A 14,596-nucleotide genomic window follows, 5' to 3' on the forward strand; every position below is an offset into this window, starting at 1 on the left:
GTTGTCCTCTATTTTCGACCTTGTGTGCTTGCCTATGCTTCTACGAATCCAAGCTCGTGATTTTGCCTAGTTCGATGGCAAAAGGTGATGAAACTAGAAACAACTATGTGTTGGCTTGGGAAAAGCAGGGGCAATGGCGTAAAGTTGGAAAAAAAAAGGAGGGCAAACATGCAATTAGAGATCAAAGTAGGAGCAGAAGTGCAAAAGCACTAGCATTAAATAGAGTATATACTATTTAAATGCGGTATGTCCCCTCCAGTACAGGTCTACAGGAGTATTTGTACTAGCCACGTTTAATCATCTCTCTTTTTGTGAAACTGTTCTACCTTAGTTTAATTAGCTGCACGAGACTTGTGGCCAATGTTCACCCAACCTTTTTTTTTTGCCGGCGTTCGTGCTTCGCAGCTAATCATTCCCCAGTATAAATACCACCACCCCGCTCTCATCCCACCTCGCTCCATCGACCAGACACGTCCTGTCACGTAACAGCGAGACCATTCAGAACTCGATAGAGCTAGCATTAGCGCTCGTGTCGTGTCAGAAAGCCAACACACAGATGGCGTTCCACAGAACTATGGCACGGCGCCTCTGGGCCGGCAAGAACGCGGCCGCCACCGGCGCAGCCATTCCCAAGCCTCCGGCGGCCGGCCCCGCGCCCCCTGCGCGGCGGCCGCTGCCGGCCGTGGACGACTGCCCGACGCTCGCATTCCTGCGGCCCAGGCCGACGAAGGTCGGTTACTCCTCCGCCGCGACCGTACCGCTCCCGGCGCACTGCTTCCCCGCCCTCCCCGTCGGCGACGAGCTCTTCCGCCGGCTCCGGCTCGACGGGCTTGCGCCGCCTGTCGCGAGCCCGGTGATGCGGGCGCCTGAGGAGGCGGGCGTGACGGTGGAGCAGGCGAGGAAGGTGGCGAGGGCGGCGGAGATGGAGGCGGCGAGGGCGAGGCTGAGGTCCCACGCCCAGAGCGTGGTGTCCGGGTCGGAATTCGCCGCGCTCTGCGTCGACATTGCCGGCGGCGTCGAGGGCGGCCGCAGGCTCGCCCGCGCGCTCGACGACTCCGGCGTCGTCATCGTCCTCGGCGACGCCGTCTTCCTCCGCCCCGACATGGTAAGTCCTAGCGCGCCATGGAGATCAAACGTAACACTTGGAGGCAGAGTCAGAGAGCACAGAGCAGAGCGCTCGCCTTTACGATTAGACGCTAACGCATCTCTCTGCTCGTGTCGTTGTTCTTCAGGTGGCGAAGGCGATCGGGAGCGTCATCCTCCCTGCGGCGAAGCAGCAGCAGCAGCAGCAGCAGCTGGCGCCGCGCGCCAGCGCCGCGCGGAGCGAGGCGCGCCGGCGGCGGGAGGAGCTGGACGCGATGGAGTCCGAGAAGGCGGCGATCGACGCGGCGGCGGCGGCGCAGGTCCGCCGCGAGCTGTGGTGCGGGCTGGGCCTGGTGGCGGCGCAGACGCTGGGGTTCATGCGGCTCACCTTCTGGGAGCTGTCGTGGGACGTGATGGAGCCGGTGTGCTTCTACGTCACCTCGCTCTACTTCATGTCCGGCTACGCCTTCTTCATGCGCACGGCCACGGAGCCCTCCTTCGAGGGCTTCTTCCGGTGCCGCCTCGCGTCCAGGCAGCGCCGCCTCATGCGGGCGCGGGGCTTCGACGTCGCCCGCTACAACGCGCTCAGGCAGGAGCTCGGCCTCGCCCCCCGCGACGCGCTCAGCCACGTGCAATAGCACGTCTGCCCTGGCTGCCCCGGACGGGTTCGCTTGGTCGTTCGTGCCGGTCTGCCACGCACACGGTACGTGTGTGTGCGCGCCATGGTCGGGTCACCGTCTCTGATCGTGAATCAAAATTTCTGTATCGATTCAGGATGGGAAAAAGGTGTTTGTAGGGTGGGTTGTTTTGGTAGGAGATAATATCCATCGTCAGTTGAGACATGGATTGAGCATCTGTTTTCCCTTTCCGGCGATCTCGCTGATTTGATCTTGTTGTTCCCCCTCCCCCTGTACCTACACCCATTGAAACGTTTATTGTCTGACAATCTCCGACGCGCGGAGAGGAACGGAAAACTCATAAAGAACACTCGTAACTAACGTGAGACAACTCAGGTTTACTTATTTGGGAAAGTGGGTACTCCTAATCGGCCAATCCAATCCGTGATGGGTTGTCACGAGTCAGAACGCACGGCACGCCAGTTCTGCCTTTCCCTTTCGTCTCAACAAAGGTCCGCCGAAAATCTCTCGCGCACGCGCAATGGAAGGTGTGAAACGTGTTGACACCATGAACACTTCGTTAATCTCGAGAATCTATATATAGAAGATATTTATAGAGATACGAGTGCGTATATGTATTTGTATTTTATAGGAGTGAGCGAGTGTTTGCGCTGTTTTGAAGATAAGAAAAATCGAGGAGTGCAGTTCGTCAAAACCCCACTTTCTAATTTCGATCTATGATGTGCAACAAAGTGCTAACAAACTAAAGCACAGTTTTTAGCATAAACAAACAAAATGATCTACGGGCATTTTGCTGCAACAGCAGTGTACTAGTATACCGTCGCGCATACACTGATGCACGGCCACAACCACTACAGCACTACTGGTGGCCGCCCGGGCAGAAGGTGACGAGGTACTGCGCGCCGGTGCCGCAGGTGAAGGTGCTGGTGGGGTCGTCGTACGCGTAGCTGTAGGCCGCGGGGCACGCCGCCTTGAAGAGCCTCGAGTACTTGGTGGGCCCGCAGGTGCTGGGCCCCCCGTGCGCGCCCGTGCAGCAGTACTCGGCCGTCCCGAACGCCTCGCACGCGCTCCGGCACGCCACCGTCGGCGCCGCGCCGTCCCCTCCCGCGGCCTCCGCCGCCGCCGCCCCGGACGCCACCTGCAGCTCGGGCGGGCACAGCGCGTTCACGTCCCCGACGCACCCGGCGTACCCGCAGGTCGCGTAGTTGACCCTCGCGCCCGCGGCGGCGACGCCGATGCCCACGTTGTACCCGTCCACCAGGCTCACGTCGTAGAAGTCCTTGCCGTCGGCGCCGCCCAGGGTGAACTCGGCCAGCGTGACGGGCGGCGACTATAGCTGTCCAAACGTGCCGGCACGGCACTACACGGCACGGCCCGTGCCAGGCACGGCACGACCTGGCACGGCACTAAGTGGCACGGCAAACTAGCCGTGCCGTGCCCAGTAGTGCCACCGTGCCGGTGTCAAGGCACTAGCACGACACGGCTAACACTTTGCCGTGCCGTGCCGTGCCAAGGGGCACAGTAGTGCCAGTGCCGGCACTAGCACTATAGCCAAAACACATCATTCAACTCTAAATTTCAAGCACTTTCAAGTCTCAAACATATAGAAGCAAATAACAGATAAGAAATTGAACTGAATCAAACTCAGACACAAACCAAACTCAAATAGTTAACAAAAAATCAATTTTATTAGGAGCTTGTGCAATGGCTGCCTCATTAAAAACCTCTCTAGGTAAAACTCACCCTTGTGAGAAACCCTAGAGAGGGAAAAAGAGTACAGCCAAGCTCCAATTAAGTAGTTCATTACATCACAGTTCAAACTTAAAGTTCTATAGTCCAAGTCCTAAATATTACAGGCCATTACATAAATGATCATGAATCAAGATAAAGTTCTTCAAAAGCTTCCTCAAGCTCCTTGTCCTCCACATTCTGTTGCAGTCTTGCTTCTGCAGCCTCCCAGTCTTTGATGCAGGTCAGCATCTCCACCATTTCAGGCTTCAAACTCCTTCGCCGCTCCTCGATAATCCTGCCTGTCATACTAAAAGTGGATTCTGAAGATATGGTAGACACAGGAACAGTTAAGATATCTTTAGCCATGATTGACAATACTGGATATGTAAGTTTGTGTTGATGCCACCAGTCCAAGATGTTAAAGTCATCAGTTAGGTGGTTTACAGTGTCACAGTCCAAGTAGGACACAAGTTCAGAAGCATTAGAAGCTGATGACCTTACTGCATTCAGTAGAGAAGTTGCAGATGTATCTCTAGACATGTTAGGATTACCAGGCAAGATAACACCACCCAAAACAGGACCATCATCATCATATATTTCATCCCAAGCAGATCTTGACTTACCAGACAGGACAGGAGGGTCAGTCCTCCTCAACCTAACAGCACCATATTTCTCATCATATTTATTGTAAACATCAGCAAGTCTAGCTCTAGTGCCAACCAAATAAGCAGAATAATCAGTACTGGTGAGATTACCTAGCCTTCTTAGCACCCTAGTAAAACCTTTCATTTTAGCTCTGGGGTCCAAGATGAATGCAAAAGAGTAAAGCAAAGGTATGTCCCTCCAATACTTATTATATTTGTCTATCATAGGTTGCACCACAGATCTGATGTGCACATCATTAGCATAGTTTTTTAGGTGCAGAGAAATCTTAACAAGATAATGAATCATAAGTGGAGATGTAGGATAGTACACACCAGACAATGTGACAGTAGCATCATAAAACAACTCAAGAAAGGATAGCACTTTTTGTGCCATCATCCAATGATCCTCAGTTAACAGCAAAGGCTCACCTTTATCCCTAGGATACTGAGCTTGGATGAAAGTAGTGAAAGGGGACTTATGAGGAAACAGATGTTTAAGCATTAGGTAGGTAGAATTCCACCTAACCTCCATGTCCAGTTGAAACTTTCTAGGCCTAACACCAGTTGCAATGCAGTAGCTTTTATATGCAGCAATCCTCTGATTAGATGAATTTAAAAATGATATTGCAGTTCTAAATGTTTCTATCAAAGGCTTAAGAGTAGTTAGTGCCTCCTTGACAATCAGATTCAGAATATGACATGCACAACGCTGATGCAAGAATATAGAATTGACTGCATTGTTTAAACTAGATGATGCATACTCTGATTCATCAATTACTTCAAGACCAAGGTATTTAGACAGAATAGGTTTCAGTTTATGCATGGCTGATGCATTAGACGATGCATTGTCCAAAGTAACAGCAAACACCTTTTCAGACAAACCATAATCAGCAAGAACAGATGCTACACGGTCAGCAATATTTTGTCCATTGTGGGACACATCAATAAGAACCAGACCAAGCACCCTCTTCTCTAGTTGCCAGTCAGAGTTTATGTAGTGAGCAACAACACTAATGTAATCCTCTTTGGCATTACCAGACCAAATGTCGGAGGTTAGACACACACAGTTAATAGAAGTAGTAAAAGTCTCAACAAGTTTAGCCTTGCAATCAGTGAAGTACTTTAGTATGTCTCTAGAGGTGGTTTGCCTAGACACTTTAGTATATTTAGGATTGTGAGCATTTTTAATGTACTCGACAAAAGCCTCAGATTCACCAAGAGAGATAGGAACATCTAGTCTAGCAATCAATCGAACAAGTTCAGTACGAGCGCGCATAGGACAGTAGTCCCAAGTACGCATACTACCATCAGAAGTAAAAGAGATTTGAGACTGAGACATGCGATCCTTTTCACGCTTCTTAACGCAAACTAAAATGTGCCGGGATAAGTGACCAGTGCCACCACTAGAGAAACCAGAGTAGACCTTAGAGCAGTGAAGGCATCGAGCTCCATACCTGACCGTCTTACCATTGATTTCCTTGAATAGTTTCTCATAGTCAGCCCAGACAGGAGAGGTAGAGGGGCGTGGGCGCTTGGCGGTGTTACCGTCAGGTGCAGGTGGTTCCTCAACGTGTTCGCCGTCGCCGTCGACGGGAATAGCATCATCAGCGGTTGCGCCGAATAGGGCAGCGCGGTCCTCGTCCATGTTGTCCTCGTCGTCATCTCCGGCCAAGCCGCACAACCGCCGCTCCTCGTTCATGCCCACCTCCACCGTCTCTTCGTCAGATCCGGCCATGCTCAAGCGCCAGTGACCTGGTTCCTCAACAGCTACAATGCAACACAGAAAAGAACAGGGGTTAGGGTTAAATCTTGGAGAAGAAACGGTACTGGATGACTGGATCTAGGATTAGGGTTAGGGTTTGGGACTTACCTTTGTAGCTGGAGCACCAGGTGCACCGGCGACGTGGATGAAGCACGGATCCAGCCCTCCGCTTCCGGCCCTGGTTCCTCAACGGATCCCTTCTACATCTACAGAAGAACTGAAGAAGTGAGTGAGAGTCTGAGACTGAGAGAATAGGTACGAAAGGGAGAGGATTCGTTTCACTTACGCTAGATCCGGATCCGGAGCACCAGAGTCCGGCGGCGGCGATGGCGACGGAGATGACGAGGAGGACGACAAGGAGATGAGGACGCTACATGGTCTGTGCGAGATCGAGATGATGGGTCTCCAAGGCCGTGCCGTCTGCTAGTGCCGGCACCAGGCCCCGGCCTCTCACCGGAGTTCAGGAAGACGAGGGGAGAGGCCGAGAGGCGAGAGGGTGAGAGATCAGAGACGAGAAGAGGGGCGAGGCGAGCGGCTGGCCGGCTGCCGGGGGGAGGAAATGAATCAGGGTTAGGGTTGGGAGGGAGGGCGGCCGGCGCCGGGGCTTATATAGCCCAGCCACCAACGGGCGGATCGACTCCCCAACGGGACGATCCAACGGTCACCGGAGGCGCGGGGGGGAGGCTGCGGCGTGCCCATCGGGCCGCCTCCGTGCCTCACGGGCCGAGGCCGTGCCTCCCCGTGCCGCCGCTTCTGTCGGGCCGGGCCCGTGCTAGTGCCGTGGGCCTTGATCGCGGCCCAGGCACGGCCCGGCGCCTGGCACGGGCCCGGCACTAGCCCGCCTGCTCCCGGGCCGGACCGGGACAGTGCCGTGCTTTCTTGGGCCGGGCCCGTGCCGGCCCAACGGGCTCGGCCCAGTTGGCCAGCTATAGCGGCGACCCGCCCAGGGCGCAGCTCGCGGCGCCGCTGCAGTCGCCCGTGGCGCACGAGAGCCCCGAGGACGGCGCCGCCGCCGCGACGCAGCCCGTGCGCGCCCAGAGGCGGCCCGACCAGCCCGCGGGGGCCGGGAACGAGGCGCTGGCGTTGGGCGCGAGCTCGAAGCCCCCGCCCCCGACGGCCGCCGCGCCGTTCCCGGACAGCGTGGCCGGCCAGATCGTGTGGGAGCAGTTGTTGCGCAGCGTGAACACCGTCGTGCCGGCGGCCTCGGCGCCGCGCGCCGCGTGTGACCAGATGACCCCTGTAATAAGATGTAAATGAATGTTGAATGATACAGCATTTCTGCAATGTGAATACAGGCACACAGCAGACATGAGGTACCAGCAAGGAGGAGAAGGTTTGCGATTCGGATGGCTCCCATGGAGACGATTTGATCGGAGAGTTAATAGGAGTTGAGGAGAAGAACCAGCAATTCCAATGCCTGTGGTAACTAGCTGGATGCTGGAGCTGGAAGAGGGATGTGCAGTGCAGGCAGCAAATCTGCAGGTACTGCGCGTGTCTGATTTATATTTGTTGTGTTTGATCTGGGTAACGCGAGGCGACGCAGGGGGGGGGGGGGAGATGGATGGCGATTAGGTGGGAACCCCGGACGAAACATCGGAGTTCGTTGGGAATCGGGGGGAAGGCACGGCCAGCGCGCAAGCGCCGTGGTCGTGGGCACCTCATGTACGCGTAAATGTAGGAGGCAGTGGCGGAGATAAGATCGGTGCGCAGTTTCAGCTGTGTCTGGGTCGTGGCGCTTTTGTTCAGCACAAGTATCCGCAGCACAGAGTGGAAGCAGCCTTTGCCGGAGAAAAATCTCGTTCAAGAAAAGCCCAGGAAAGAGAAGCCCAAACGGCCCGTGGGCTTCCTACCGGGCTCAACAAATCAGTTACGGAAGAAAGTCGGCCCAACAGAAACTCGCCACGGCACAACACGTCAGGAACTGTACATTTGCGAAAGGGCCGTAGCCTAGTGGTTATAAGAGTCTCAGTAGCACCGGTACTGAATTTGACTCCCATTGGAAGCGAAATTTTTAGAATTTAACGGCGTTTGTGCTTTCAGTGGTAGACGACGTTCCCGTCGACAGCGGAGCGCATGTGGTGACTTCGTTAATCTCGAGAATTTGCCGGCTCAGTCTCTCGGAGGTGCTCATAGGGATAGGGTTGCGTGCGTGTATTTATAGGGATGAGTGTGCACGCGTGTTTGGAAACGCCTACATTTATATTGTGTTTCTCAGAAAAAAACATATACATCTTTCGGAAAAAATTTATTATTAATCTTTTAATATTTGAGATCCGTGCAAATATAATAAATGGAATAGATCAAACCATAGTGAGCATGCGGCTGTCTTATAGATTGGTGTAGCAGGACACATGCCAGCATCCAGTTGGCTGCTATGGAGGAGTGACGGGATGGATCTCTTTTGGATCTAATACTTTGATTTCATTTTTCTCTCAAACTATAAATATATTTTGTATTCCGTTTGAACCATGATATTACTTACAATTTATACAACAAAACAAGATCAAATATGAATATATTTTATTCTTTCTCAAAAGACAACATTTTGTATGTACTAATTCAACATCTTAAAATACATGTCTCAACATCATTGATGTAGTGCTTCAACATTTTCACATGAAATGTTGAACCAGTTTACTGTAATTGGTGGACTGGATTTGAATAAATGTTAAATATAGTATCTTAAAATGTTGACCATAATATCCTAAAGTAAAAAACTATTTAGCAAAACAATAAATACCAAAGAAAGATGAAGCTGCTGGTTTCCGCACACAAGAAGGTAGCAGGACCGTGCGGGCAGTGGGTGGGCCTAGCAGCCGTGCGATGCTGCCTCTTCTTTATTGAGCTGAGATGGGCTGAGCGTGGAAGGAATCGTGGGCCGTGGACTTAGTAGATGGGCTACTATTGGATTATAGATGAAGGAGTTAACTATCTAGTAGAAGATAGATAGGAAGTGTGGATCCTTCCGGAAGATTTTTTTTCCTCACTTCCTACTGTTTAAGATTCGTGCAAACAACCACAGTCCTTAGATCAATCTTAAACCCTAGCTTCCTCTCTCCTAACCTTCTCTCTCCCACCCTGCCGCCATCTACTCACGTGCGCTGCCGCCGCCGCCCGCGCCCTGTGCCCTCACGCGCCCCCACGCGGTGCCTCGTTGCCGTGCGCTGCCGCGCTGCCTTGCTGCCGTGCGCCGCCCTACTCTGCGCTGCCTTGCTGCCGTGCGCCGCTGCCGCGCGCTGCTGCGCAGCTGTCGCACACCGCCCTGCCGCGCGCTGCTGCTTGCGTGCTGCGCTGCTGGCGCGCGTTGTTGCTTGCGGGCTGCGCCGCTGCCGCACGGTGCCGCGCGCCGGCGCCGGAGAAGAAGGCGCCCAAGTCGTCTTAGAAGAGGCGCCTGTTCAACTTTCAATTTTAGTATTTTCAACATTTCATTACTCCAATTTCAACATTCCGTATCTATAATTTTAACAATTCGAAGTTTAATGTTGAATATGTTTATGAAAAATGTTGAGGTCATTATGTTGAAATGTTGAACTTGTTTGTATCAACTAATTGGGCCAAATATACTTTAAAGATGAAAGACTTATCTACCTTCCACCGGATGTATAGGAGCCCCCGATAGGAAGGCCCACAACACGCGGTGAAAAATGTTGAGGTCGTTCTGTTGAAATGTTGAACTTGTTTGTATCAACTAATTGGGCCAAATAGACTTTAAAAATGAAAGATTTATCTACCTTCCACCAGATGTATAGGAGCCCCCCGATAGGAAGGCCCACAACACGCGGCGTTTCCCGCACGCGACGGCGAGGCGACGGCGACATTCAGGACCCTCCGCTCCGGGAACAAGATCCTCTGCAGTCGGGCAAACTGACTGCTCCCGGCAATCATCCAATCGACACCGTTGGTGAGGATCGAACGATGGCAGCAAACTCCCACGTACTCTCCTCACGCTGGGCCGTGGGCCGTGGCCCAACAAGACCAGGAACACTTCATCCTCTTTTTTTTCTTGTACACCTCGTCTTCTTCCTCACGGCTGACGGCTCACGTCAAGCAACACTGCCGTGCGCTCCGCTCCTCCATCGCCGAGCTGCTGATTTGACCGAACCAGCCGCCGCGGGCCGAGGTAGCCCCTCCGCGCCGCTCATCCGCTCCTCCACGCTTGCCGTTCGCCGCGGGCCTAGCTACCTCCGCCGCTCATCCCTCCTCAGCTCCTCTCCCCGAGCCGGCCGCCGCGGGCTGAGCTCCACTCGCCGCGCCGCAACTCAGCCGGAGCTGGCCGTGCCTTGCTCCCCACCGCGACCTTCGCTCCTCTGCCGGAGTTCGCCTCGCCGCCCTGAGCCGGACGTGCCGCGGGCCGCTCCTCCGCTCGAGCTGGCCGCAGGCCACCGACCACGAGCCGCTCCTCCGCTCGAGCTGGCCGCAGGCCACCGGCCGCGGGCCGCTCCTCCGCTCGAGCTCGCCCCGACGCGTGTTGCTCCTCGGAGATGTGTCGATCTGCAACCAAGGGGAAGAGAGCTGCTGTCCAGGATGCCGCCGCCCAAGACGAGACGGCGATGGCGAGATGCTCGCCAGGGGAAGGAAGGCTGATGCGAGCAGCTGTCTGTGCTCTTGTTGGGCCACGGCCCAGCGTGCGGAGGTCAAGTGCGTGGGAGTTTGCCATCGTCGGATCCCCACCAACGGTGTCGATGGGGTGACTGCCAGGAGCAATCACTTTACCCGACTGCAGAGGATCTCGTTCCCCGCTCCGACCAAGTCGTCGGGGGTTTGGCTGGCGCACATTCAGGCCCCTCCGCTCCGACCAAGTCGTCGGGGGGTTTGGCTGGCGGACGGAGTCGACCGCCATAGATTACCGTCAAAATCTGGTTCTAAGGTATGCCCTGATTCCCAGACTCCTGCCGTATCTTCATGTTATGTTATGTGGCTTCTCTCTCGGCCTGCAATCCTCTTAAATCCTTCGGTGCTAATGCGTTGTTAGTTCTCTGAAGAATCTGGACAAATGGTAGTTGCTTCCGTTGTTCTTTATGAACTATCCAAACTGAAGATGACAAAAAGGTAGTTCACACCTACATTCAAAATTGCAATTTGCAAGTACAGTATACCTGAGAACTGTAACACCCGGGATCCTGAACAAAATTGTGCTCCAAGAACAGAGAGTTTGAACACAGGTGGCTGAACTAGTGTGCGATGCAAAACATTACTAGTGTACAGTACAAGTGTACAACTGAAGTAAACTATCGTACAATTGATACACATTTTAAAAGGAGAAGTAGCAGTAAACTAGTTACAGTGGAGGTTGAAGTCGAGGAAACTAAAAAAAAAAACTATTCTGTTAAACGAAGCTCTGCTTTCAATTGATCCTATCGGGCTGCCACCGAGCCGGCGATCCGGATGTTGTCCTCCGAGCTGGGCTGCCACAGCTTCTCGAACGCGTCGCCCACCGACAACGGCTGCACCAGAACGGAGAGGCTGAACACGACCTCGGCCATCTTGGGCCGCCGCGCCGCGTCCTCCTCGGTGCAGGCCCTCGCCATGCCGGCCACGCTGAGAGCCGCGTCGACCTGGTACTCGCTTCCCAGGGCGGGGTCCATCCACTTGATCAGCTTCGCCTCCCGCTTGTCGCCGGCCTCCAGCACGGCGCGGATCTCCCGCGACAGCATGCCGATCTCCGAGCCGATGCGCGCCTCCATCGCCCTCCGCCCGGAGAGGAGCTCCAGGAGCAGAAGCCCGAAGGCGAACACGTCGGAGCTCGTCGCGGCGGCGTCGACCGTGGCTGGCTTGGCCAGGGAGAAGCCCGATATCTTAGCCCTGAGATCCGCCGTCAGGAGGATGTTCCGCGCCCGGATGTCGCCGTGCACCATGCTCGGCTGCGTGTGCTCGTGCATGTAGAGCAGGCCGTTGGCGACGTCCAGCGCAATGCCCAGCCTCTGAACCCAAGACAGAGTCGCCGCGGCCACGACGCACGACGACGACGGCACCGCGGACGGCGGCTTCTGGTACAGCCACTTGTCGAGCGAGCCCTTCTCGGCGAACTCGTACACCAGGAAGGCGTAGTCCCCGTCGGCGCCGATGGACACGCCGGCCAGCTTGATCAGGTTGGCGTGGTTGACCATCTGCATCATCCGCAGCTCCGCCGACACGTCGCCTTTCGCCGGCTTCACCGCGAACACCTCCCCGTCGAGCTTCGCCCGGTAGTACGAGCTCCCGATCCTGCAACGCTCGTCCAAGTTGGTCGTCGCCTCCATGATCTCCTCCTCCACGAAGATGATCGGCTTGTCGATGAACTGCGACACGCCGTTGATCAGCTTGTTGTCCCCTCCTCCGATCATGTGGGCGAATGAATTGCCGCTCTCGAGACCGTACTGGTTCTTGTCCCACGAAAGCTTGGGGCTCACGAACCGTGAGCCCAGGCGCACCGACGCCTTCTTGCCGTACCTCCGGTGCGCCAGGGTCGCCACGCACACGGCGGCGAGCGCCACGAGAGACCCTGAGATGCCGAGGCCTATGATGATACCCCGACGGCGCGACCTGGACTTGTCATCGCCTCCGCCAGCAGCGTAGCGTAGCGGCGGAAGCTGCGGTGGCTGCCGAACTGGGATCAGCATCGGCGGGCCCATGACGGAGGCGAAGCTGCTGGTGACGTTGTTCGCCTCGGCGATGTCGTCCGCGGCGGCGTTCATCAGCTTGCTCACCTGGGACATGCTGTCCAATTGTTGCCACACGTAGGTGATGAGGCTCTGCACCCCACGGCTGCGCTCATCCCGAGTCGGGCACCGGCACAAGAGCGGCACCGTGATCTCCTGCCCGACCTGCAGTTTGGTGGGCTCCAGCTCGGGGTTCAGCTGCTGGATGAGGTGGTACTCGGTGAGGTTCGCGTAGGAGAAGCCGGCGAGGTTGTAGAAGATGTCGCCGAGACGGATGGGGTACGTGACGTTGGCGATGGACCAGGCGCCCGTGCAGCCGCAGCGGACGGGCACGAGCAGAGGCTGGCCCGGCAGGAGCACGGCGTCCTCGGATGTCAGGTTGTTGGTGCTGGCGATCCGCGCCCGGCTCGTGTCGAAGAGGTCCGAGATGCTGCCGAGGTCCAGGTAGCCCGGGGCCTGCGTCCGGTACACGACGTAGGTGTCGCACGGCGCCGGGACTCTGCAGGCGAAGCGCTCGGGGACGGTGTAGTTGCCGTCGTCGTCCAGTGCGCCGGCGCGCCGGAGGCCGAGGAGGACGGCGAGGAGGAGAGGCAGCGAGGGGCGGCGGAAATGGCGGGTCTCCATTTGGCTTTCGGTGTCACGGCCTCACGGGTGCGCGCGTCTGTGTGAGCTCGGCTGCTAAATGCAGATGCGATTGCGAAGCAGTGAGGCGATTGCAGTTCAAGTCAATATCAGTGGTGTTTTGTCGCGGCTCTGGCGCTTTGATTCGGTTCTTGAAGTCAATAGCACGCATGATTTGATCGGAACTGGTGCAGGTGTGGCCGCCTGTTCAATTTGTAGAGCCGGGATGAAGAATGGGACAGACCATCGGTTGAAGGTCGCTTTCGTGGCGATTGCTTTGTGGCCGGGACAACGGAACGGGTCGGCCGCTGTCTGATTGCAGCAGAGGTTGCCGTCAGATGATGCTACGGCATCGTTGTCAAGAGAAAGATGAAGGGATTATACTAGAATGGCGCCATTACCAACATCATAAGATACTGCTAAGAAACGAGGTGTCGATGCGCCCAATGGCTGTGGAAGGTTTCTAACTGCAGGAAATACCGGTCACTGGCAGATGGAGATGTCTGCATATCAGGTGTAGAGTTGATAAAAAAAACAAGTTTGAAATCAGTTTGGAAAGATGCATGGTGTAGCATGGGCCGTTTTCCAAAGCACACAACACAGATGGATCTAGTGATTCCAGTCACTCTTGATTTTGATGCGTGATTCTGAAATTAACATTCCATCTGGTCGGTAACTTTCTCGAAGATCGATTAACAGCAGCAGTGTCAGGGCCTCGGGCCACATGCCCACATGTATGAGATGAAATCTCATCATGGGCCGTTATGCACCTGCCGAGTTGAGGCCCGGAAATCCCAATTCGGTGCTCCCACATGGGCCTACCAACAACAGCATCCGTGGACCACACTCATCCCGTGCAGTCTCCACCCATCCTCCTTCCTGTTGTCAAAAAAATTAGATTAGTGATCAATTATTGTAATTAGTTAATTAGTAATTCATGAAAGGGCCATCTTAAAAGGGCCACCCCGAAGGAGCCATACCGAAGGGGCATGTCCCTTCGGATTCCCTTGGTCTTGTATATAAATTGTAATCTCTATCAATCATTCCCTCAATCTCTTTCTCTCTTTCTACTTTCATTCTAACACGTTATCAGACACATTAGTTCTACTACTGAGCGCAAGAGAACATGCCGGAGGCCTGTCGAACTCGACGAGAAGACCACACTCACCAGAGAAACACACAACTCGCCGAGTTCCACCCCTTCCCCAGGCAAACTCGCCGGGAAGAACTCTCGGTCTTTGGCCTCCAGGAAACTCGACAAGAATCTGGCAGAGAAGATGTAGAGTCCATCCTCTAAACAACCACAGCAAAAGCAAACAGGAATTAGGCCATGAATTTCAACGAGTAAGACTAGACTCCTTTCATTTATATTTCTTAGAATCACAAAAGAAGAACGCACCACCGTTCTTCAACGACGACGAATCCTCGCCGAAGTTCGCTAGGCCGTCATCGGCAGCGCAGCACACACGAACGGCCTCT

The 14,596-nt window shown here is 54.9% G+C and overlaps 4 protein-coding genes across 5 annotated transcripts; 1 reads left to right on the forward strand and 3 right to left on the reverse strand.

Annotated features, from left to right (window-relative positions):
• The first annotated feature begins 460 nt into the window (after positions 1 to 460).
• LOC120646789 (calcium uniporter protein 4, mitochondrial-like) lies at positions 461 to 2,081 on the forward strand. Its single transcript, XM_039923250.1, has 2 exons — positions 461 to 1,105; positions 1,233 to 2,081. Exons 1-2 carry the CDS (start codon positions 557 to 559, stop codon positions 1,719 to 1,721), a joined length of 1,038 nt encoding a protein of 345 aa, XP_039779184.1. The 5' UTR covers positions 461 to 556; the 3' UTR covers positions 1,722 to 2,081.
• A 322-nt stretch (positions 2,082 to 2,403) lies between these two features.
• Positions 2,404 to 7,497, reverse strand: LOC120646791 (pathogenesis-related thaumatin-like protein 3.5). Its single transcript, XM_039923254.1, has 4 exons — positions 7,176 to 7,497; positions 6,798 to 7,095; position 6,228; positions 2,404 to 3,051 (listed from the first exon to the last, which is right to left on the reverse strand). Exons 1-4 carry the CDS (start codon positions 7,213 to 7,215, stop codon positions 2,581 to 2,583), a joined length of 810 nt encoding a protein of 269 aa, XP_039779188.1. The 5' UTR covers positions 7,216 to 7,497; the 3' UTR covers positions 2,404 to 2,580.
• Positions 3,391 to 6,395, reverse strand: LOC120646790 (zinc finger BED domain-containing protein RICESLEEPER 2-like). Of its 2 annotated transcripts, none has more exons than XM_039923252.1 (3): positions 6,145 to 6,395; positions 5,967 to 6,064; positions 3,391 to 5,863 (listed from the first exon to the last, which is right to left on the reverse strand). In XM_039923252.1, the coding sequence occupies exon 3, from the start codon at positions 5,829 to 5,831 to the stop codon at positions 3,594 to 3,596; it is 2,238 nt and encodes a 745-aa protein (XP_039779186.1). In that variant the 5' UTR covers positions 5,832 to 5,863; positions 5,967 to 6,064; positions 6,145 to 6,395; the 3' UTR covers positions 3,391 to 3,593. The 2 variants fall into 2 exon arrangements, with proteins under 2 accessions (XP_039779186.1, XP_039779187.1); XM_039923253.1 differs by having other exon boundaries at positions 5,967 to 6,075.
• A 3,528-nt stretch (positions 7,498 to 11,025) lies between the features above and the next one.
• Positions 11,026 to 13,225, reverse strand: LOC120648862 (serine/threonine receptor-like kinase NFP). Its single transcript, XM_039925505.1, has one exon. The coding sequence runs from the start codon at positions 13,118 to 13,120 to the stop codon at positions 11,213 to 11,215; it is 1,908 nt and encodes a 635-aa protein (XP_039781439.1). The 5' UTR covers positions 13,121 to 13,225; the 3' UTR covers positions 11,026 to 11,212.
• Between the last annotated feature and the right edge of the window lie 1,371 nt (positions 13,226 to 14,596).

Source organism: Panicum virgatum, chromosome 9K, assembly GCF_016808335.1.
Source record: "Panicum virgatum strain AP13 chromosome 9K, P.virgatum_v5, whole genome shotgun sequence".
In the NCBI taxonomy this organism is placed as follows: Eukaryota; Viridiplantae; Streptophyta; class Magnoliopsida; order Poales; family Poaceae; genus Panicum; species Panicum virgatum.

Bases quoted from the DNA above. Each gene is read 5' to 3' on its own strand.
- LOC120646789 (XM_039923250.1), top strand. From the start codon at position 557: ATGGCGTTCCACAGAACTATGGCACGGCGCCTCTGGGCCGGCAAGAAC. The intron at 1,106-1,232 runs GTAAGTCCTAGC...GTTGTTCTTCAG, and splicing joins TCTTCCTCCGCCCCGACATG to GTGGCGAAGGCGATCGGGAG.
- LOC120646790 (XM_039923252.1), bottom strand. From the start codon at position 5,831: ATGGCCGGATCTGACGAAGAGACGGTGGAGGTGGGCATGAACGAGGAG.
- LOC120646791 (XM_039923254.1), bottom strand. From the start codon at position 7,215: ATGGGAGCCATCCGAATCGCAAACCTTCTCCTCCTTGCTG. The intron at 7,096-7,175 runs GTACCTCATGTC...ATCTTATTACAG, and splicing joins AAACCTTCTCCTCCTTGCTG to GGGTCATCTGGTCACACGCG.
- LOC120648862 (XM_039925505.1), bottom strand. From the start codon at position 13,120: ATGGAGACCCGCCATTTCCGCCGCCCCTCGCTGCCTCTCCTCCTCGCC.